Source organism: Hemicordylus capensis, chromosome 2 (genome assembly GCF_027244095.1).
Source record: "Hemicordylus capensis ecotype Gifberg chromosome 2, rHemCap1.1.pri, whole genome shotgun sequence".
Classification (NCBI taxonomy): domain Eukaryota; kingdom Metazoa; phylum Chordata; class Lepidosauria; order Squamata; family Cordylidae; genus Hemicordylus; species Hemicordylus capensis.
Window position 1 is genome coordinate 264,014,324 of NC_069658.1, and position 24,163 is coordinate 264,038,486.

Sequence of the window (24,163 nt, forward strand, 5' to 3'; positions counted from 1 at the left end):
TATCCCTCATCCAGCCCATTACCAGGCATTTAAGGAAGTTATGCCATTTCCTGAAAAGGCTGATATGGAGAAATAGATCTGGGTGTCATCAATATATTAATAACACCCTGCACTAAGCCCCCTGATTATCTTTCCCAGTGGTTTCATGTAGATGTTAAAGAGCACTGGAGACAGTATGGAGCCTTGTGGAACGCCATACTTTAGCTTTTGCTTTGCAGAGCAACATTTTCCAAGTAACACCCTTTAGGATCTACCAGAAATGTAGGAAAAGAACCACTGTAAAACAGTGCCACCCAATCCCACCTCCCTCAGGCAACCCAGAAGGATTCCATGGTTGATGGTATCGAAAGCTGCTGAGAGATCCAAAAGGATCAGAAGAGTCACACTCTGTCGATAGCCAACTGGAGATCATCCATCAGGCTGACCAGGCAGAAGGGATGTGCACAAACTTGTTTGGAGGCCCTTTTATGGGCCTCTGAACAAGTTCAACCAGCTCCCGGTTCGAAGTTCGACCAGAGGGGGTGCCTCTTTAAGGGTGGGGGAGGGTGCACTCCCACTGCTTTTCCCATGCTGGTGCCGTTCGTTCCTAAAAACCTTCGGGGCGGCAGGGTACCTCCCTGCTGCCCCATTGCCCTCATCGGCCAGAAGTACCAGGCACGTGATGTGCACACACTTGCCCAGTACTTCCGGCCACTTCCAGCTGATGAGGGCACCACGGTGGCAGGGAGGTACACTCCCGCCCCAAAGATTTTTTGGAACAGCGCCGGCGGGGAGAAAGTGGTGGGAGGGGTGAGTGCACCCTCCTCCGCACTTAAAGAGGCACTCCTGCCAACTTCCAACTGCGGAGGCGCAGTTCTATGCACATCCCTATCAGGCAGTCTCAATCTCATAGCCCGCTTGAAAGCCAGTCTGAAATGGGTCTAGGTACTCTGTATCATCCAAAACTGCCTGGAGATGAAAGGCCACCACCCACTCAATCACCTTGCCCAACCATGGAAGATTGGAAACAGGTCTGTAATTAGCTGACTCTGAGGGATCTAATGCAGGTTTCTTCAAATAAGGTCTAATAATAGCCTCCTTAAGACAAGGAGGCACCTTGCCCTCTCTGAGAAGCATTTATAATATTTAACAGACCCTCTTACCAGATGAAATATGCCAAGTTGGGCAAGGGTCAAGAGAACAGGTTGTAGGACGTACAGTCCGAAGCAGTTTGTCCACATCCTCAGCAGTCACAAACTGAAAGTGATCCAATCTAATCCTATAAGAGGAGTTGCTGGACACCTCCACAGTAGACTCTGCAGTAATGGTGGAATCCAGTTCAGCCCAAATATGAGAGATTTTATTCATGAAAAAGTCATTGAAGACATTACAGCAATATACATTGTTCTAAAAAAAAGAATAAAATGCCCAAATGTGGCTTACAATCTAAAATTAGACAAAACATAAAAGAAATGGATAATAGAGAGGAATACAAAACAAAGAAACAGAAATAACAGTATACTCCAATTTTAAGTTCTGAGCACACACAGAAACTTCATCCAAATCTGGAGATTTACACAGGCTTCTCTGCCATGTGAACCTTTTGATGCCTAACAAGGTGTGAGATCCATCTGAAACTCTTCCCACACTCTGGGCATGAGTAGTGTTTCTCTCCCGTATGCACTCTCTGGTGTGTAAGGAGGCTTGCATTTACATGAAAACCTTCCCCACAGTCAGGGCATTTATACGGCTTCTCAGACGTGTGCACTCTTTGGTGCCTGATAAGAACTGAGCTGTAGCTGAAGCTTCTTCCACATTCAGGGCATTTGTAGGGTTTTTCTCCTGTGTGTATTCTCTGGTGTATAAGGAGATTAGAGCTCCGGTTGAAGCATTTCCCACAGTCTGGACACTCGAATGGTTTTTCTCCTGCATGCTCAATCTGGTGCCGGATGAGATCGGAGCTGTACCGAAAGTTTTTCCCACATTCCAGACATTTATAGAGTTTCTCTCCTGTGTGAGTTCTCTGGTGGGTAATAACATGCGAAGAGTGATTGAAGCTCTTCCCACAAGTCACACACGTATAAGGTCTTTCACCAGTGTGAATTCTCTGATGAGCAATGAGGTGTGAACTCTTGGTGAAGCTCTTCCCACACTCTGCGCACTTATAAGGCTTCTCACCGGTGTGAACTCTCCGATGAGCATTGAGGGCTGAGGTCCGGTTGAAAACCTTCCCACAGTCAGGGCATGGATGCTGTTTCTTTGATAGCCTCTTTCTTTGCTGAACTGGCTGGTTTTTTACTTCCCTTGAGCCTCCTTGAGAAGAAATAGACTTCCGTCTCGTGGACTCTGAACATTTACTCTTTAGTATTTCTGGCCCCTGATTTTCAGAAACTTCTGCTTGTGAACACTGAGAACTGTTCCTTTGGGATATTCCTGCCATTGTCTTATGCAGCTCTACTTGTTCAGGACTTTTCTCCTGAGGAGCTTCCTCCATTTTCTGTTCACTTGCTGAAAGAGAAGATAGAATCCATACTTAGATCATTTCATAAACCAAAACAGAAGCAACAGTACTTAGCATTTAGGGACTCAATTGTCCTGTGTGCTCAAAGGCATCTCTCACACATTCTCTCACCTATCCTTACAGCAGCTTTGCAAGGTAGGCCAATGCTGTTATCCCCATATCGTAGATGAAGGTGCTGAAGCTGAAATGTTGTAGCTTGCCCAATGCCACACACAGAATTTTGAACTAGGGATTTCTGGTTCATAGTCCATTCTCTTAACAACTGCATATATAGGATGTCATCAGAATGGTATGCCAGGCCTCTAGGTTGCTTGGCCATACCCTTAAACAATGCATACCAAGCTGCCTGGCCACACTTCCTACACATGACACATTGGAGGGTATGCGATTAATAGCAGAGTGGACTTATGAACGTCAGCAAGGATCTTATCCAGCCCTGCTACCTGCGAACCTTTTGACTGGATATGCCAGGAACTGAACCTAGGACCTTGCATCCAAGGCATGTACTCTGTAAGGAACTATGACCCAACCTAGGCATTTTTCACACAGCAGGCTTTACCGTGAGGCTTTATTGCGAGCTCCAAGTGGCTCCAAAAACCAATGCAAAAAGTGTATTTTTTTACCCTGGATATAAAAATAAAGTAAATCCCCACACTCACTGAACTTCACTTCCAACTTCTGTCACACACACTGACACACTGCCTCTTATGACTGACAGCTCCAAAGAGTTCTAACCAATTTGCATAAAAGTAGTCCCACACCATTTCATTACACCTTCTGGGTAATGCAGACTAGGGAAATACGCCTCCTCCTCCATGCAAACCCTTAGCACTTTGAGAGGCTTGGAAGAGACAGCTAGTTGGTACCTCTGCTGCATTTCTAAAGAGTGGCACACAACACCACCCACCTTTCGTTCATCTACATAGATTAACAATCTATGCCAGATCTGTATTAGTCATGGGCATACCATTAATTAGGCAAAGGGAGACAAATGTATCCTGGCCCACAGCCTCTGAGAGCCCCCCAAGAGCCGCCCTTGCCCTTTTCTCCATTTCTTACTTTTTCCCTTTTTCTGTTGCTGCGGTGGCAGCAAAATGATCCCATAATACCACCTACTACTTCTTCTTCTTGCCTCCTGCCTTCCTCTCAGCGTAGCTTCTCCCCAGCAGGCTGTGCTCTGCGCAGACTCACTCACTGAAACTGAAAGCATGCTGAAGACATCAAGCAGGGATGATGAGTCAGGCAGCGGCAGCAGCAGCAAGCAAAAGGGCCTGCTGGAGCTTTGAAGCCAAGCTGCTGGCTGGAGGCCTGCCTGGGGGCTGCATAAAAGCCTTGTTTCCTTTATGTTGCAGACTGACAGACAGACTCACAAGAAGGCAGGGGGTAAAGTAAATGCAAGCCGTATTAGGCAAGGGGCAGGGGAAGAAGAATGTAAAGGAAAAGAAACTGCCTGAGGGTTGCATAACTGCCTTGTTCTGCTGTGCTGACTGACCCTCAAAAAGGCAAGGCAGGGAATGGATGGTAAATGAAACTTTTATTTTTAAAAGTAACCATCTGGTCAAGGGAACCAGTGGAATGTGAAGAAAACAAATGAAAAAAAGAGGGAGAGGTTATGAGAAAGGGGTGGGGGCTGCCTTGGTACTGCTGTCTCACGAGAAGGGGAGGAACAATGGAAGGTAAAAGAAACTTGTATTTTTAAAAGTAAGCATGATGAAGAGTTGGTGTTCAGTGTTGGGATCTTGCAGGCTGAGTCATCCATTTGATAAGGGGCTAAAGAGCTGCTGAATAAATGCTTTTTAAAAAAAATAAGACTGCATCAAAATAAGACTTTGCAAATCAGTTGATGATGGTGATTAAAAACAACAACACTGCCTTTCTCTCCTGTCCCTGAAATGCTTACTACTTAAATACCAAGAAACTGGGATGACTCCATGTATTCCATTCTGTTTTCTGGTTTGAAATCAAATTAGGAGATAAATTGAGATTGATTGTTTAAACTGATTGCTGGTGGGTGACTTTTCTTTCTGTTGGCATAGCTCAGGGTAGTGTTTGTATTATTCTTTCTTCTTACAACAATCCTGAGAGGTGGGTTAGGATGAGAGAGAATATCTAGTTTAAGGTTATCCTCTGAGCTTCCTGGCTGAGTATGGAAGGATTTTAACCAATTTCTCATCCAACACTCTAACCAGGCTTTTAACTAAATGGGGTACTGAGTGCAGGAGACAAAGGAGACTAAACTCCTTATTTTAGCTATGAAACAAGTACTGGAGTGGCTAAACATTATTAAGGTTGGCTGGCATAAAATAAAATAAAAACACACACACGTACACTTACTCCATAGTAAACCTGTGTTCACTGGGATAAACCCAAGATATTTTTTTTGTTCTGAAATGACCCTATTAGTTGGTTGAGATATACGTGCAAATGTGAAGTGGAAGAAAGGCAAGAACTGAGATATCAATTTTTTCTTTCATATTTGTGGATAAGTGTGTGTGTTTACACTTGGCACACAAAATTTGCACACATTGCCTTGATACTGCTGCCCAAAACAAAACTCATTCTGCACATGGATGAAAGAAAATAGGTGGTGGAAAATAGCCAGCCCTCAGACTGGTGCTGAGGGCTGGCTGACCTCCAAAGCAGCAGCACAGGGTGAGAGAGGGTGAGAATCAGAGCAGAGGGGCAAAGAGCAGACAAAGAGCCCTGTGGCATGTTAAAGCAGAAGCAGGCATTGGGTAGACTGGCATCAGAAAGTTGATGATTCCCACTAATTTAACAAGAGCAAGTTAAAAAAACAAACCATCTCTACCATAGCTGGCCTTGTGCTAACTGCTTAGCTATCAGCCCTGGTGTTCATTACCAGCATGGTTCCCTTTGACTAGGTGTTTATGCAGTTCTGCTTTCCAGTGTTTTTTTGTTTTATGTTAGAAGCCCTAATCTGTGTTAACTGTGCTATGCGTTTGTTAGGGATCATGGGGCTCTAGTTCTGTAAAAGACCATATGTTTTGCATGCAGAATGGGAGTCCCAGGTTCAATCCATGGTATTGTCAGAAAGGGTTGGGACAGGGCCCCTGAAGTTCTGGGTGGCCAGAATTTGACCAGTAGGTGGCCATTGGTCTATTAAGGGAAAGCATCCAAAATAAGGTAATACCTTTATTAGGACCAACTAAAATATCACAAGCAAAAACTGAAGTTCTCTTTTTTCAGGCTGAATGTTAAAGAGAGACAAGGACAAGCCCCAAAGCCTGGTGTTAGGCTGGAGATGGCGCACAGGAGGTTAAGACTGATAGGGCTTAAGTTGAGTGGGGTGGGTGGTGATGTCTGCCTTGAAATAACTCTTTTCTTTCTTTTTAAGTGCTGGACGTAGATTCAACTAACTGCTAGATTGTATATTAAAGTGGGGGAAGGGTAGCCACTTTTTTCTTTGTCCCAGTCCCCCCTCCCTCCACTGAAATCTGTTCTGCACCTAGTAGAAGGTGAAGGAGAGGAAGGCGGTGAGGGGCCCATTTTACAATCTCGGCTCCGGGCCCACTCCACCCTTGGTACGCCTCTGATTACAGTACTCTCCTCCCGCTCTCTTCCTGCCAACTACACCCAGGGCGACCAGAGCTTCTTCCATCTGTGGATGGACCTCTCCCACGTGCAACATGAAAACAACTCCCTTCACTTCCGTTCAGCATCCACCACATTCCAGCGTTCACGGTCTCCTGCTTCAAGTTCAGACAGACGCCCCGTCACTGCTCCCCGCTCGTCTTATCCCAAGCCATGCCCTACCCACCACCTCACACTCACCAGGATTTGCGGGTTCTCTCGGCTCCTTCAGACCCGAGGCGTTCCGTCCCGCAAAGGCTCTTCCTATTTGCCAAGCATGGGCGGGGGGCAGGCCTTGCAGCGAGCTCCAGAGGAGCGCAGTCCCCACTCCGGGCGAGCCCCGCGCCCTTCAGCCTCTCTGGCTTGACTCCGTCTCCATCGGAGGAGAAAACGGCACTCAGGACGTAGTTGGCGTGGCTGACTCTTAGCCAGGATGTTCCTGAAGAGAGAGAGGAAGAGAGGACAACTTCCTATTCGCTTTGCTAGCAAAATCGAGAGGCCTCTGGTGGCCACCGCAACTTTCAGCGTTGGGATTTCCCCCCCTTTTCTCCTCCGGACTTCTGGCCAGCCTCATGCCCAAGGCTTGGGGCGCGTAGACTGCAATACACAAGAAACAACTAAGAGTCTAGTGGCACATTAACGGTAAAGGTAAAGTGTGCCGTCGAGTCAGTGTTGAGACAAATATATTTATTAAGATAAAAACTGGTATCCACACATAAAATATAGATTGACTCGAAACATTTACTAACAGTCAAATAGGCCATTAAGCGCTTAATCACGGCTGGCTAAAAAAACCTATCCCAAATCAGGTCTTTTTGCAACGCATCGATTTGCCATCTCCTTCTTCCCGTCCAGGTATTTTTAGGAACTCAGTGTGACATGCAGATATTAAATAGGTGCAGTTTGCCCCCACTCCTGCCCCCACTTTCTGTTTCAAAATCTCAATGTAGGACCCAGTTCACCCACTCATAAATACTTTTTGCCCCTTCTGTGCCTGCCTAACTCATCTCCCCCCATGTTTATCTGTCCCATAACAGTCTTGACAGAAAAAAAGGTGGCAGCTGTACAGTCCCTCTGGCCAGGTCTGAGGAAATGCTGGATCCATGATTGTTAAGAGTTTTTGGGTTTCCCCAAGTCCACCCCTGGAAGAGAGGAGAGGCCATCAGGGTGGGGGCAGGCAGAAGATTTGGGTGGTTAGGTCACCATAAAGGAGATTCCTGGCAAAAAGTTTTGATAGGTAAGGATAACAAACATAAACCCCTGTTCATTGTTGTCATGTATTTTAATTAGGAACTATGACTTTGGAAGTGTAAACAAAAGCAAATCAATTTTTAAAAACCAATATTTTCCACATACAAAATAGTTGTGCACATTAACAACAGTGATTAGTGGAAGCAAATGTACATTGTGCAAGTTATCCTAATATAACAATCTGAACTACAATAACAATCTGAAAGTGGAATGTGCCATGAGTTCTTTTCAGACTTGCAGATCGATTCACTTGAAATTCCTTCCAAAAGGCAGGATTACCAGATTTGCTCTTCAGTGAGAAACTTTGAATGCCTGTACAGTGTTAGCAGAGTACAATTCTGCTTCAAAATGGTTTTGAAGAGTTTGCAGTAAGTGTGTCACCAATTGTTATGAAGCTCACGTGAAACAAACAAACAAATGTTTGTATTTGTAGTACTAACAAATACATGCTTGTTTTATTTAACTGGTTGACAGACTAAATTACTACTGAGTAATCCTGGCATAGTGAAGAAGTAACTTGCCTAGGGAGCAAGAGGTTGCTGGTTTGAATCCCCACTGGTATGTTTCCCAGACTATGGGAAACACCTGTATCAGGCAGCAGTGATATAGGAAGATGCTGAAAGGCATCATCTCATAAGAACAGCCTTGCTGGATCAGGCCCAAGGCTCATACCACAGGGGAGATGGCAATGGTAAAAGTAAAGTGTGCCATCAAATCAAAAGAGCCCCTGGTGGCGCAGTGGTAAAACTGCCACTCTGTAACCAGAAGGTTGCAAGATCGATCCTGACCAGGGGCTCAAGGTTGACTCAGCCTTCCATCCTTCCGAGGTCAGTAAAATGAGTACCCAGAAATGTTGGGGGCAATATGCTAAATCATTGTAAACCACTTAGAGAGCTTCCAGCTATAGAGCGGTATATAAATGTAAGTGCTATTGCTATTGCTAATTTTGACTCCTGGCATCCACAGAGCCCTGTGGTTTTCTTTGGTAGAATACAGGAAGGGTTTACCATTGCCTCCTCCTGTGCAGTATGACATTATGCCTTTCAGCATCTTCCTATATTGCTGCTGCCCAGGGGTGTAGCTACAATTGAGCAAAAGGGTTCAAAGAACCCGGGGGGGGGGCAGCTCCATGCTCCCTACATTCTTCATTATCTCCCTCACTACAAGGGGCTGCCAGAGAGAGGGGCAAACACGAGCCCCTCTCCCCTAGCTATGCCCCTGCTGCTGCCCGATATAGTACCAGCAGGGATTGAACCAGCATCCTTCTGCTTGTTAGTCAAGCATTTCCCCACTGTGCCACTTAAGGTGTTTGAGCCTAGCTGACCTCATATCTATCTCATACTGCACAGGAGATGGCAATGGTAAACCCTTCCTGTATTCTATCAAAGAAAACCACATGGCTCTGTGATCACTGAGTCGACACCGACTCGACAGCATAACTTTAATCCTGCTGAAATTAAGTGGTCCTTTTGAGTCCTGAGTAGAGCTATTTAGTAAATTAGCCTGGATGTCAGCCACTGTGTTTAATTTAATTGTACAATCAGAGATCTGTGTAACGCGAACAGCTTAGGGTTGTTGCTGCTGTTTTTAATGCAGTAAATTATTCCTTGTCAACCATACAAGTGTTCCTTACAAACTTTCTGTCTAGCCACTGTTGGTAGACAGAACACAGAGCTATATGGAGCACAACTATGTCCTAGCATGGATTTTTTAAGGATTCTAATCGAGAAACAATCCACAAACCAGCAAATCTTTATGATCATCAAATAGTTTTGAGTCCAACTATCATTACTGCCTCCAAGAGAAAAGTGTTTTTTTCCTGGGGGCGGAATGGTGTTGTTGTTTTAAACCCCCACCCCACCTGTTGATATAGTCACAGAGAAAAAACAATGTAGATTGTATGGCCTGAAGTTTGATTTCAGAAAATTCTCTTCAAGGAAGTCTATTTCATCTTCTGAGAATCCAGCATCTGGCCAGAATTTGGATTAATGAGACACTCTGTGCATTTATCATAATTGTTTAATGCCCTTATGATTATGGAGATAGCTAGAAATGTGAAGGCAGTATCTACACCTCTTCCCCTGGTCAAAATCCACATCTGGCTGCAGCTTGCATGGCTACCTGCCCCTCCTTCTTTGTCACCATCCCCGTTCTTTTCTGTGAATACTCTTTTAACTGTCCCTCACTTACCCGTCTTGGTCCTCTTGCCCTTCTTTATCCAAAAGAATAAGATATTGGTCTTTCTGTTAAGATCATCATATATAGCCCCCCAAATGTCCCCTTACCTGAAAATCGTATGTTGAGTGTGTTACGCCCAGAATTATTCATGCAAATGGAACACAAGCAAATAAGTACATCCACATCATTTTGATTTATTTGCATAATAAAGGGAAGAGCCCATAAAGTTGCATATCTGTACTTCTCCCAAGGACACAAAATATGACCCTCAATGCAAAAGCTAGCAGGTTCCTGGCAACCTTGGCATCTCCATTCTTCATTTTAAAGAAGCAGCCCTTTGGCCCTTAGACATAACACAGGGTTCCCCACCAGTGTTTTGTTCTGTCCTCTCCCTCATCATCCTACCCTCCAGTGGACTGCTGCGGCACAATTTCACTTAAGCACAGGGCTGCTCAACTTTGGTCCTCCTGCAGATTTTGGCCTACAATTCCCATAATCCCTGGTATTGGCCACTGTGGCTGGGGATTATGGGAGTTGTAGTTTAAAAAAGCTGGGGGGCCTAAGCTGAGGCCTGCTTGAGCACATCCGGAAACCTGCACTGCCCCTGGTGCCCCAGATCAACTCCCTCAGAGAGCATAAGCATTACATTCAGAAAGGAGAAACCCAGGTTCAAATTTGTGCTCAGCCAGAAAGTTCACTGGATAACCCTTGAGCCATCACCACCTCTCAGCTTAACTTCTCACAGGATTGTTGGAAGGATAAGAGGGGAGGGCTAAAAACAAGTCTAAGTGTGCTGAATGCTACAGGCAGGCCTAGAGAAAAACAGGATTAGTGTACCTAAGGTGCAGGTGGGATTTCCTCCCCTCTGAATAGCCAGGTGCATTGTTCAGCAGCAGGTGCACATAAGGGTGGGCTCAAGTTGACACAGGACTGGGGAAGCCTCCGCAGGACTCCAATTGCTGTTCAGCCAGGAAACTCACCCGGTAACCTTGGGCGAGACATTCCTTGGGCAAGGCCTGACCCACCTCACAGGATTGCTGTGAGCATACAAAGGGCAGGGGGTGGGATCATGTATGCGACTCTGATTCCAAAATCAGCTTGGCATGTTCCCAACAGCAACAAAAGCAGAAAGCAAAAGCACAGGCATCCAGTGCAGAATGCCAAGAAACTTGATGCTGGCACCTAACAGTCTTGAGTTCCTTTTATGTTCTCTGAAGGGCTGGCAATCTGAAATTCTGATGCTCTCAGGTAGTGGCCCATAGCTGTTTTAACATTTTCCAGTCTTGGCCTATTAGAAATGCATCTCAACTGTAGGAATGGCTGGACAGTGGACTGAACAGAATTCATAAAAGACCAGGCCCAATGTGACATTTTGCACATTCAGTTCTGAAATTTTCAAACTTAAGACTCGTTTTCTTGAAAAAGATTCATTTTTAAAAAATGTGTTGAAATAAAATGTATAAACCAACCCAATTACTGAGTGGCCAGGGCAGCTTACAAAAAGGCAAATGCACTACTTAGCAATAAAAAAGTAATATAACTAATCAGCCATAAACACATCATTAAATACTTATTTGTACCATTAAATGAAAGCTACTGAATACCATGGAAAGCCAGGGTGAGCAGAATTTTATTTTCTAAAATGTTTTCCAGAGACACTTTTCGAAGCGATAAGGGCCTGAGCCACACCCAACAGTGTTGCGGGGTCTTGCAGTGATGCTCCAGACTCAAAGCATGCGGACGTACAAAGGTGCTGCCAGACTCCTGATTGGTTCCTCTGGCTCAGTACCATCTACTCTGACTGACAGTGGCTCTTCAGGGTCTCAGAGAGGGCTCTTTCCAGTCCTACCTGAAGATGCTAGGGACATTTGGCACCCAACGGGTCTGCTCTACCACTGAGCTACAGCCCTTCCTGACATGCAGGTTGCAGAGAGCACAGCAACAGCCTAGAAGCCACACACACCTGGCACTCCATCCCCTGGCTAGAAGCCACATTGAGAGCCACTGGATGGCAGCTGAGCTGTGCACTCTCTCAACCCCAGGCATGTTTGAGGATGGCTGGGGATCTGCTGCATCTCCTAGCACAGGGATGTTTATACAGCCAAGAACTCTCATAGCCCCATGTCTGCTTGGTTACTCTCATAAAGGCAGTATCATCAAGTATTAGCTTGACAAAATCCATGACTTACACTCTTCTCCCTCCCAGCTCCTCAGTCCAATTGTATCCTGACTGCAAGTGTGTGTGTGTGTGTGTCTTTTTTAATCAATTTGGGCAAATGTAAACATTTCCAAGCAAATTCAAGTTCAAGTAATGTTTGAGGGTTACCCTCCATATAAGCCCGATTTCAGACATTATGCTGTACGAGTATACAGATGTCTGTACACTCGTACATGAGTTTGTGTGAATGACTGTACCTGGGTTCATTTTAAAAGTGAAGCTGGATACAGGGCCTTCAAATGCATCCAGATCGGAAATGTACTTCTGTATCTGCGTTCAACATAACATGTGAATGACTGTACCTGTGTACAGATCTGTACCTGCTTACACTGTACACTCATTGTATGAGTGTTGAACAATGTGTGAATGGGCTTATAATATATTTCTGCTCAAGAGACTAGGTAGGTACATTTTGTGCATGCTTTAAATCAGGGCTGCTCAACTTTGGCCCTGCTGCAGATGTTGGCCTACAACCCCCATCATGCCTGACTACTGGCCACTGTGGCTGGGGATGCTGGGAGCTGTAGTCCAAAAACAGCAGGGGGTGGGGATGAGTTGAGCAGCCCTGCTTTAAATGGTGATTAGGTATATGCAAACACTGCCTTGCTGTGATTTATCTCTCCTATGGACATTATGATAGTGGTATGATTTGCTAAGGAAACATTTTCCTACACTTAAGAGCACCCATATGCTTTCTCCCAGCATATGTGAAACCTTTACACAGGGTGGAATAATCTATCCTACAGGTTCTGTCTAATGTGTCTTCTTTGACATAAAATAAAGTTTGCACACAGGAAGAAAGTAATCCCACACTAGGAATAATTAGGAGGGTCTCCCTAGAACAGGCAAATGCATCTGCAGAATTCTTGGATAGGGTGAAGGTCTATTAGTTCTAACTGCAAGTCAATGACCTGACTTGCTATTTTTATACCACTGACAACTTACTCCCTTTACCATTGCATGATGCTAAAGAGAGCAACAAAGGGCATGGACTGTGCCTGGATGGGCGGTTTATGGCAATATATAAACCCTATTCAGACATCATGTTGTTTGTATAGATGTCTGTACACATGTACAAGCATTTGTGTGAAAATAATGTGTGAATAGGGCTACAGTGTTATACATTTCAGAACTAACCTGCAACAGCTTTCATTTGTCCATTGAACAACAATACAATCAGACTCTACACAGACACACAGTGCAGAAGTCAGACCAGATTAAAGCCACACCCCCAAGGTGCATTTCCCATCTTTTACACAGAATATATTATCTGCCTTAGTTATGGAATACCAGCCTGATTTCTTCATCAATGTATGAGGCAAGCAGCTAAACCTGGGATTGGCTGCCTGTGAGAACCACCAGGAGCTGTGTAGCTCTTGGCAGCAGACCTGCCTAAGGAGCCCGCAAGCCGAGGTTAGGGGAGCGAGTGTGCCCTTCACCCGGGCAAACTGTTCATGTGTCAGCAGCGGCTGCTCCCAGCTAGCGCTGACACATGAGCAGGCTCCTAGCTGTTGCTGGGGGATTGTGCAGTGCATTATGGGATTTCTGGGGGGCTGGGGCCCTCAAACCCACTCACGAGATTGTGAGAAAAAGGTCTATGTCTGTCAAAAAAAAGTGAGCAAGAGAGAAAGACTTCAGTAAATTTAGGATTTGGAGGGAGAGGCAATCTCTCACACCCATGAGAACTCTTTCATGGAATACTTTCAGAGGGGCAGTGAATTTGTATGGGTCTCCCATTGTGTTCTTTACAGCTGAGCATTTGAATGTAAAGATTTTCCAAGAATCAGTGCTTTGGCTGATAAGCCTCAGGAATGTGAAGTGTTTGATATGTCAGTATCGTTTGCAACTTTTCTAACAATGCAGAGCACCTCTTGTTTCTTAACCATATGGATTCTAAGCTGGCACACAATTCTGATCAAACTTTTGGCAGGTGCCAAGAATTTACAACCCCTCTCCTGCAAGATCTTCTACCACTGCCCTGCATTTTCTCCCAGGTGTGGATCTTGGAACATGATTTCTTGGCATCTGTTCAACAGCATTCAAGTTGATTCCAAATACTCAAGGAATCCCTTCTGAAAGATCTCCACCTCCTGTATACCCACTACTTCATCACCTGTTGAGACAAAACAAAAGTAGCTACAAAATGACGCTAATCACAGAAAGCAAGAAAAGCACTAGCAATTTAGCCAATTAATTGGTTATATTAAATCAGTTAATCAATTAAAAAATTGTGCCCAATTAAGCAGATTTTTAAAACGTGTTCATTACTTAATATAAACCGTTAGAAAAGCTGCTGGTGGCAAGTGCCAAACTAGAAAAGGAGCCCATTTACACGACTGGGTAGCTGGAAGGCTGTGCTCCTCCCCGCCACCCCCCAATGATCACTTTAGGAGCTGGTGCAACACTGTGTGCTCTGAAGATCTGCACTGGAGCTCCAGAGGCTGGGATGATGCCGGGTATTCCACAATACACCGTGCACTGAGCGCAGTCTATTGGGGGATTCCCACAGGAGACAAGCGCTCTAGGCGTTCATCCCTGTGTCTCCTCAGGCTAAATGGAGCCTGGGTTAACAGTGTACTGGTGCCGTTAACCCAGGCTAAAAGCTGGGCTAGGCTGCACATGAGAAGAGTCTCAAGGTCTTCCTCCTTCATTCTCAAACAAGAGGGAACACCTCTTCTCAAACCATATCTGCTGCAACACATGAGCATCATTGAAAAAGAATGCTTCCTTCTTCAGAACTGTTTAATATGCAAATAATTCAGGTTTAATCAGGCAGGCCTCTTAGGATTAATTGACAGATCCCTTTAACTGGGTGATAACCCTCGTTCCCAAGCATCCTGCAACATACTGGGGTGCTGCTTCTGAAGAAACTAAAATGCTGAGTATCCTTCAGTTCACAGTCACCTGTAACTGGAGGTGTATGTCACCGTGTGTGTGTGTGTGTGTGTGTGTGTGTGTACACACCAGAGCCTCCACCAATTCAACTGAAATGCTGCACTGTATTCTGAACTCACAGTTAAGTATGCAAATGGAAAAGCTGTTCTCTCTTCCTCGCCCTGCATTTTGTTCCCTGTAGACATAGCTAAAAAATAAAGAAATTCTCAGTCCTTGAGGGGCAGAAGATAGTCTTGACTATTTGTAGGCCAATTTCTATTGACATTTTGGAAGACAGAGTCGGGAGGAGGGACTTCATTACCCAGCTCGGTTCTTTTGCCCTTCCTGTGGCTGCTGTCAGAAGCCAAATAAATGGTACAAGATAAGCAAAATATGCTCCTTGACAACATTTAAACAGATCAGAGGATTCCATTTTTCTCTGCATCATAATTTATATTTTTTAGCACTGTCTACAGGCCAGTGCTGAGGCCATGCTCACTCTCCTGCTGTTGCTCCCCTGCAATTGGTATTTAGAGGCATCTCACCTCTTAGGACTAGTAGCCATTGATTGACTTATCCTCCATACATTTATCAAAGCCAGACCTGCTCAACTTACCCTCCCCACCAGCTGTTTTTGGACTACAACTCCCATAATCCCCAGCCACAGTGGCCAACAGCCAGGGATTGTGGGAGTTGTAAACCACTATCTGCAGGAGGGCAGAAGTTGAGCAGCCCTGAAAATTTCTAAGCCCTTCTTAAAGCCACCCAGGCTGGTGGCTGTCACCACATCTTGTGGCAGAGAATTCCATAGGTTAATTATGCATTGTGTGAAAAAGTACTTCCTTTTGTCAGTCCTAATTTTCTTAGCAATCAGTTTCATGGAATGACCCCCGGTTCTAGTGTTATGTGAGAGGGAGGAAAAAATGTATCTATATATCTCCACACCATACATAACTTTATAGTCCTCTATCGTTGCCCCTCAGTCATCTTTTTTTCTAAACTAAAAAGTCCCAGGTGTTGTAGCCTTACCTTGTAAGGAAGGTGCTCTATGCCCCTGATCATCTCAGTTCAGTAGTTCTAAAGTAAAGGTAAAGTTGTGCCATTGAGTTGGTGTCGACTCCTGGCAACCACAAAGCCATGTGGGGTTTTTTGGCAGAATACAGGAGGAGTTTACCATTGCCATCTCCGCACAGTATGAGATGATGCACTTCAGCATCTTCCTATATCACTGCTGCCCGATATACGTGTTTCCCATAATCTGGGTAACATACCAGTGGGGATTCGAACCAGCAACCTCTTGCTCCCTAGGCAAGTTACTTCCCCACTGCGCCATTAAACCTTTAGAGTAATTTAGTCTGGATGTCAGCCATCTTACTGAATATGCAAGAACAACCACTTCTGCCTTTACTATTACAACAGATCAGAGCAAAAATGCTCTGTTCTGTGTCCCCCAACTCACTGTTACAATTTAAATTTTCTTCACTGACTAAAACTGGACCCCAGCAAGTAACCATCAAAAGCTCTGACGGATTAATCTACTGGATTAATACTTGGAGCTCTATTGTAGGGTCTGCCCAAGATTACTTAAGCAAGAGACTGACGCCTCTCTCTCTCAAAGCCCCACCAGACAACAGAAACCCCCAAATATGTATCCTTGCATGTGGATGAGAGAAAAGAGGGTCCAGTTGTTCGGGGACCTGACAACAAATAATCTCAGGCTCACTTCCCGGCCACCTTACCTTCTATGTGGGAGCCAAATATACTTGTGTCCCTTCTGTCACTTCCAGAGTCCATAGAGAACTGGGCTCCTGTGGGTGGGAGGGGAGAAGACGTTTAACGCTTTTGCACCACAGAGAGCAAAGCAGCTGAGCTTCAGTCAGAGTTGTGCCTGGTCCCTTGCTCTTTAGCTAGCTTCTCTTCCTGCCTCATCGGTTTCCTTTGGGTAGATCCAGGAGTGGGGGCGGGGATGATCTCAGCCCTTGCTAGGGATGTGCACGGAACAGGCAGGGGGTGGCTCAAAGGCAGGGAGCATACCTTTAAGGGTGGGAGAGGATGCCCTTATCTCTCCCACTGTGTTTCCCCCACCAGCGCTCCATTTTAAGTGTCTGTTGGGGTGGCAGCCTATCTCCCTGCCGCTCTTTCCACTGGAAGTAACAGGAAGTGCCCAGTGCATGTGCACACGCCAGGCACATGTGTGCACCCACAGCCATCGATCGCACATCCGGCACGCGCGCTCATCCGACATGCACCGGGTACTTCCTGTTACTTCTGGCCAAAGAGGACACGGGGCGGCAGGGAGGTATGCTTCCATCCCGACGGACACTTTTAAAATGGAGTGCTGGTGGGGAAAACGCGGTGGTAGGAGTAAGGGTACCCTCCCCCACCCTTAAAGGTATGCTCCCCCCCCACCTTCAAACCAGCCAAACTGCCGGTCTTTCAAACCGGTTGGGAGGCCCATGGACATCCTTAGCCCTTGCCTCAGCTTATTTACCTTGTTAACTATATTCAGACAATTTGGCTCACGTTGGCAGCTACTTGGAAAAGAAATAGCTATGCAGCCTTAAACTCTGCCATGCTCAGCTGCATGAAATCTCTTATTATTTATTCCAAAGCAAGTCTGTCTAAACCTTTCCCGGCAGCTGATGCATTCACAGCAGGGCTGCGTACATGGCAGACTGGGATGAGGGACTCAAAACATTTTGTCTCCACCCTATCCATTGCTGCCCACCTACCTGCCAGCAATGAAGTGAACAACAAAGTAGCAGAGAGAAACTTGGAAGACTAGAGAGGCAGAAACGGAAGCCCTTCCGACAGTATCTCAAGAGGGGTTCCACTCTACTGCTGGGATGCATTTTCTTCTTTGCTGTGCCTAATGTTCATGGTTTTTTAAACTTGACTGTTCTGTAAGTTGGTGGGTTTGTGTGTTTTTAATAGAGGCTTTTGTTTTAAATACTTGTTGAAAGCTACTCTCAGAACATAAGAACAGTCCTGTTGGATCAGGCCCAAGGCCTATCTAGTCCAGCATCCAATATAGTCCAATAGCGGTCCACCAGCGCATCTGGGAAGCCCAGAGGAGAGATCTGAGGGCATGCCCCCTCTCCTGCTGTTGCTCCCCTGCAACTGGTATTCAGAGGCATCTTAGAGGCTGAAGGCGGCCTGTAGCCACCAGACTAGTAGCCATTGATAGACCTGTCCTCCATGAATTTGTCCAAGCCCCTTTTAAAGCCATCCAAGCTAGTGGCCATCACCACATCCCATGGCAGAGAATTCCGTAGATTAATTATGTACTGTGTGAAAGAGTACTTCCTTTTGTCGGTCCTAAATTTCCATCAGTTTCATGGGATGACTCCTGGTTCTAGTGTTGTGAGAAAGAGGGAGAAAAAGTTGTCCCTGTCCACTCTGTACTCCATGCATAATTTTATCCACCTTGATCATGTCTCCCCATAGTTGCCTCTTTTCCTAACTAAAAAGGAACATTGGGTCTTACCTTGTGAAGGGTCCTTTTTCCCTGATCTGGAGATCATCAGTATGGGATCAAGCATTGAGCATGCTCAAGACAAGACCGGATATTCAAATTGTAGATCCTCCCACCGTCTGGTACCGTCCCCAGTTCCGGAACTGGCGTGAAAGGTGAAGAGGACCTGAAATGCTCTGCCGAGAAACAACTAAAACATGTAAAAGAACAAGAACCATACCACACTCCATAAAGGTAACTCCAAGAAGAAAACAGCAGGACAGAAAGGAAAAAGGCACCAAATCGGTGGAATCTGCAACCCTGGAGACCTACCTCCACCCAAAAACGAACTAGCCCAGAACCTGAGCGTGGCAGAGAAGACATCCGAGAAGACATCCGAGATCCTGATGATCTCCAGATCAGGGGAAAAGGACCCTTCACAAGGTAAGACCAATTGTTCCTTTTCCCCCTGTCTGGAGATCATCAGTATGGGACATGCCCAAGCTGAGATCTGTATATGTCCCTGTCGAAATGGGAGGGAACAATGTCACACTACCTGCTGTAAGATTCTGCGGCCAAAGGCTGCCTGAGACTCCAAGAATGACAGAATTTTGTAATGACGAATGAATGGGGTGACAGAACTCCAGGTTGCGGCTCTGCAGATATCTGCTAAGGGTGCCTGAGAAGAGAAGGCCGCAGAGACTGCAGCACTACATGTGGAGTGAGCCGTAATGCCTAGGGGCGGACTGAGGCCTAGGCTCTCATAGGCCATCTTAATGCATGCTCTAATCCAAGCCGCTAAAGACGACTTGGATGGTCAATGGCCTAGGTTATGAGAGGAGAAAGATACGAACAGCGCATCTGATTTCCGAATATCTTTGGTCCACCTAACATAGAAGCGTAATGCGCGCCTGACATCCAGTTTATGCCAACGCAATTCTGTGGGGTGGGAAGGGTTTGGGCAGAAGGACGGAAGGACGACTTCCTGAGCTCGATGAAAAATGGAATTAACTTTGGGAAGGAACGTAGGGTCCAGGGTCAGATGAACCTTGTCTTGCAGGAAAACACATAATTCCTTGCGTGCAGAGAGGGCCCCTAACTCGGAAACCCTCCGGGCAGACGTGATAGCAACTAGGAAAAGAGTCTTGTAAGATAACAGTTTTAGAGGGATGGATCCCAGAGGTTCGAATGGGGGAGTCGTCAGTGCATTCAGAACCTTGTTGAGATTCCAAGATGGAAACCGGGGAACAGGAGGGGGGGCTAAGTTCGACGCCCCTTTGAGAAAACGGGAAATGTGAGGGTGGAGAGACTGTGTGCCGGGATCTGAAATCTTCAAAACAGACGCCAATGCGGACACTTGTCTTCACAAGGTGGAGGGCTTGAGATGCAGCGTCAGCCAGGCTTGCAAAAAGTCCACGCAGGCCCATCCGGAAAAGGCTGCCCATGTAGCCTGATAAATCCATTGAGTAGACGGGCGCCGGGAGGCCAGAATCGTAGTTAGGACTTGAGAGGAGTAACCCGTGGACTTCAGGTTGTCGCATTCAATTTCCACGCGCAGAGCTGTAGCCATTCTGGGTCCGGGTGGTGGAGGGGCCCTTGAAGCAGTAGATCTCAGCAAGGGGGCAATCGCCACGGGGGGACGCGCTGAGGTTGACAAGGTCCGCCAACCATGTCCTTCGGGGCCAATGACGGGCTATCAGAATGACTTCGGCCCGTTCCATGCGGATCTTCCTGATCACCTGGCCAAGAATGGGAGTGGGAGGGAAGGCATAAAGGAGAGCCTTTGGCCATGGGAGAGCGAGAGCATCTGTGCCTGCGGCAGATGGTGTGAGATACCTCGTGAAGAACTTTGGAAGTTGAGCATTGAGGGGAGACACGAAGAGATCGATCAGAGGAGTGCCAAAGCGCTGTGTGACCTGAGTGAAGACCCGAGGATGAAGACTCCATTCGGATGGGTCGACCGAGTGCCTGCTTAGCCAATCCGCTACCGTGTTGTTCACTCCGCTCAGATGTTCCGCTTTGATGGACAGGATATTCCTCTCTGCCCAGTCGAACAGAAGATTCGTCTCTAACAGCAGGCCCCTGGAACGTGTGCCCCCTTGACGGTTTATGTGAGCCTTGGTTGTGGTGTTGTCGGTTCTGAGAAGAACATGAGACCCCTGAATGATGTTCTGGAAGGCCAGTAGGGCGAGTCTGGCAGCTTGAAGTTCCAGGCGATTGATGCTCCAGGAGCTTTCCTCTGAGGACCAGAGACCCTGTGCTGGGTGACCTAGGCATACTGCTCCCCAGCTGGAGCAGCTGGCATCGGAGGTAATCAGGGTCCTAGAGGTTCTGTGAAGAGAAGGCCCTTCTCCAGAGCGGGGGAGACCCACCAGAGGAAGGAGCGACGAACCCTGCTGGGCAGTGCTACCGCTACATGAGAGCCCGAAGTTATGTGGTCTTGGTAGGGAAGTAAGAGCCATTGGAGGGGTCTGGAATCCCATCTGGCCCATGGTACGCACTCCATTGCCGCAGTCATCATCCCCAATATTTGGGCTAGCAGCATCACATCCGCCTTTTTTGCGTGGAGGAGAGGCTGAAGGAGACTGGTAAGTTTGGTCCTCCTGTCTTCCGGGAGTGACACTAGGGCCAGGACGGTGTGGAATACCACCCCGAGATGTTGGAGGGATTGAGAGGGGCGCAGGTGGCTCTTGTCCTGATTCACCACAAACCCATGGTCCCGGAGACAGTCCAAGGTGGAAAGCACGTGGCGTGTGGCAGTTTCGAACGACGGAGCTCTCACGAGTAGGTCATCCAAGTACGGATGGATCCGGATGCCCTGGAGGCGCAGGTGTGCCGTCATGGCTGCCATGATTTTGGTGAACACCCGTGGGGCCGAGGACAGGCTGAACGGGAGAGCATAATACTGGAAGTGGCGGCCGTCGTAGAAGAACCGGAGGTACTTCCTGTGCGTTGGGTGAATAGGCACATGAAGGTAGGCCTCGGAGAGGTCGATGGAGGCCAGAAACCCGTTGGGGAGGATGGCCTGTTTGATGGAGCGGAGGGATTCCATCCGGAACTTCTGTTTCTTTACATAGCGGTTGAGGCGCCTCAGATTCAAGACCGCCCGTCTGGACCCGTCTTTCTTGGGGACCAAGAAGAGAAGCGAGTAGACACCGGAACATTCTTCCGTGCAGGGAACTGGCTCAATCGCCCCTATGTTGAGGAGATGTTGAATCGCTTCGAGCATCAGAAGACGCTTCTCGAGACGTCGGGAAGATGGAGTGGTGAAGAAGAAGTCTGGAGGAGGGAACGAGAATTTCATGGCGTAGCTGTGAGTCACGGTGTCTAAGACCCATTGGTCCTGCGTTGAGGACTGCCACGTGAGAGCGAACAGGTGCAGTCTGCCTCCGATGGCTGGATAGTCATTGTCTTTTGCCAAATTGGTTGGCGGGGTTGGGTGACTTTGTGCCTTGTTGTCTGAAGGCACCTCTGCCCCTGGGTCTCCACTGAGACCTGTTGAAGTTCCTGAAGGGAGTTTGCCTATTGTCTCCTGAGAGGGAGGAGGACTGGAATTGTGGCTGGCTGTAGTTACGAAAGGGATAGTTTTGGCCTCGTGGGTACCTACAAAAGTCCCGCCTATTGGAAGGCATGACTTTTTTCTTGTCTTTAGAATCCACTAGCACCGAATCAAGGGGGGGGGGGCAAAGAGGTTGGTACCAGAGTAGGCAGAGGCCTGAGGGGCCATCTTAGACTTCGAATCCACTTGCCACCCCCTTAACCAAAGAGATCTGCGTAGGGCAACTCCGGAGGCTAAAGAGTGGGAGGCATACTGTACGCAATCAAGGCTAGAATCTGCCATGAAGGCGGAGGCTTTCGCTAACTTGTTCAATCCTTGTCATAGCTGAGTATGACCCGGAGGAACCAGAGTTGCGAGCTGTTTAATCCAGAGGACGGAGGCTCGTGCGAAAATAGAGTTAGTCGTAGCCACCTTAATAACCGTGGCTGACGCCTCGTGGGCCTTTTTTAAAAGAGAGTTGTTCTTTTTGTCCTCTGTAGATTTGACTTGTTCCTGGCCCTCTACGTTCAGCAGGGAGCCCGAGACCATTTGAACCACGGGGGGTCCACCTTAGGGGTAGCTAGGAGGGCAGAAACTTCTGACGACAGATTATAGTGCTTTCTATGAAGAGTCCCTATGGGCCTGCAGGAGGCAGGATTTTGCCATTCAGCCATCATAACTTGCTTAAATAGAGTAGGAAAGGGCACAGAAACAGGAGCCCCTGAGGAAGAAGGAAAAACTTCCTGATCAAATTCAGAGGGGGGAACTACATCAGCAGAAGAGACATCTTTAATGGCTCACTTAGCCTTAGACAAAATAACATCAAAATCTTGTGAAGAAAAAAGACGAGGCGAGATGGAGGGGGCAGGAGTGGACTCCTCCTCAGACAATTCGCCTTCCTCCCTGTCTAGAACCCCATCCGGGTTGGCAGGGGTCTCGCCATCAGAAGCAGGTTGTGCTGGCAGGACCGGTAGAGAGGGGAGGATTGGGTTGGGGTGCAGGGGGGGTGGAGGGGGCCCATTTGGATCCTGGGGTGGTCTTTCCCCACCTTTCCTAGAGATCTTTGGAAGGGGGTGGTCCAGCTCAGAAGCAGAGGAGGAAGAGGATTGCCTGCGCCTTTTGCGTCTGGGAAAAAGGCTAGGCGCGAAACGGCCCCGCTCGTAAGGAGAAATGGCCTCTCTGCGTGGACTAGAAGCCGGAGATGAGGAGGAGAGGCGTCCTCGAACCCTGTGAGCCTGGGTAATCAGGACCGAAGGCTGAGGGGGAGGCGCGGCAGGAGCCGACAATAAGCCGCCCTGATGCAGACTGGGCTGGCCGGGAATCAATGGCAGGCATTCGTTCAGGAAGAAAGCTTTTAACCAACCCGCCACATCGGGAGGAAGCTGCGGAACAGGGGCCCCTGATACGATACCTGCGGGTCCCGGAGCTGGAACCGGGAGGCTGTTTTGCAGGGGCGCGTTCCCCTGATCGCCGACAAGCGGGCGGTTTGCAGCTGTGTCTGGCGCGGCGGGCATGAGGGGAACCCCGCCTTCTAATGGAAGCATGGGCGACGTGGCCGGGGATATCGACTCACCCGAAGGAAGGGTGTCACCTTTGCTGCGTTTGGTCTTTTGTTCCTTCTGGCAACGTGAGCGCTTGCAGACCGCCTGTAAGAGCAGGCGCTTGCTCAGCTGCATGGACTCCGAGAGCTTCTTTGCTTTCTTAGCCTTATGGCCGTTGTCCTTGCCCTCTTTGTTCGCTTTCTTTTTTGCTGCTTTGCGTGGGGAAAGCAGCTGGGGCGGGGAAGGGGCCGCCGCCGAAGCGGGATAGGCCGTCCCTGAGGTAGCAGGGGGGCCCGAATTGGGCAGAGGGGGTTCCGATGGCCCTTCCGGCGCCACGGTGCCCTCGGAGAGAGAGCGTTGAAGAAGCTCCTCCGTGTGCACTACCTCCATATTGCCCGTGAACGGACCGCCAAACAAGAAAACAGTAAAATGAAAGTATCAAAAAAACAATTAGCCAAATCGAAAAAGAAAAAACAAATTTGGTGATTTAGCAAATAAGAAAGAAACTAAGGCAGTCTCCTTCCCCCCTTAGCACACAAGAACGAAGGAAAGAAAGAGCAAATAAATCCTTGAAGGCAGAGCGATTTCCTATGCGACCAAGCCTTGAGAAGACAAGACCGGAACTGGGGACGGTACCAGATGGTGGGAAGATCTACAATTTGAATATCCGGTCTTGTCTTGAGCATGCTCAATGCTTGATCCCATACTGCTGATCTCCAGACAGGGGGAAAATACAGATAATGTAGCCTCACCTCGTAAGGAAGGTGCTTCAGTCACCTTGGTTGCCCTCTTCTGCACTTTTGATATTTTATTCTAAAAGCAGGATATAATACATGGAAGAAGTGTATATGTATATAGATAGATAAACACACACACACACACACACACACACACTTTGTAGTTTAAAAATCTGTATCAAGAAAGGTTGTGTCATGCAGTATGCAAGACATTTGCTTCTTTTGCACAACAAATTCTGCCTTTGCTAGCCAGGGAGGTGACATTCCTATGAGGTCAGCCA

The 24,163-nt window shown here is 47.4% G+C and overlaps 2 protein-coding genes across 16 annotated transcripts in view; both read right to left on the minus strand.

The window, feature by feature from the left end:
* Nucleotides 1-1,317: 1,317 nt before the first annotated feature.
* On the minus strand, nt 1,318-6,537 carry LOC128344447 (zinc finger protein 572-like). Of its 3 annotated transcripts, none has more exons than XM_053294562.1 (2): nt 6,293-6,537; nt 1,318-2,487 (listed from the first exon to the last, which is right to left on the minus strand). In XM_053294562.1, exon 2 carries the CDS (start codon nt 2,471-2,473, stop codon nt 1,553-1,555), a length of 921 nt encoding a protein of 306 aa, XP_053150537.1. In that variant the 5' UTR covers nt 2,474-2,487; nt 6,293-6,537; the 3' UTR covers nt 1,318-1,552. The 3 variants fall into 3 exon arrangements, with proteins under 3 accessions (XP_053150537.1, XP_053150538.1, XP_053150536.1); XM_053294563.1 differs by lacking the exon at nt 6,293-6,537 and adding an exon at nt 5,967-6,259; XM_053294561.1 differs by lacking the exon at nt 6,293-6,537 and adding an exon at nt 3,560-5,933.
* The window catches only part of LOC128344439 (zinc finger and SCAN domain-containing protein 2-like), a 40,014-nt gene continuing 22,250 nt past the window's right edge, over nt 6,400-24,163 (minus strand). For 5 of the 13 annotated variants that reach the window (XM_053294536.1, XM_053294533.1, XM_053294534.1 and 2 more), the window contains exons 5-6: nt 16,352-16,420; nt 11,133-13,851 (exon numbers count right to left, since the gene is read on the minus strand). In XM_053294536.1, coding sequence (XP_053150511.1) covers nt 16,355-16,420 — 66 coding nt within the window. In that variant the 3' untranslated portion in view covers nt 11,133-13,851; nt 16,352-16,354. The other 8 variants (XR_008315855.1, XR_008315856.1, XM_053294540.1 and 5 more) reach the window with 8 other exon arrangements.

What these genes read in the sequence shown, in the direction of transcription:
- LOC128344447 (XM_053294561.1), bottom strand. Translation starts at nt 3,710, where the DNA reads ATGCTTTCAGTTTCAGTGAGTGAGTCTGCGCAGAGCACAGCCTGCTGG. An exon ending in GCAACAGAAAAAGGGAAAAA is followed by an intron (nt 2,488 to 3,559) that starts GTAAGAAATGGA and finishes CTTCTCTTTCAG; the next exon opens with CAAGTGAACAGAAAATGGAG.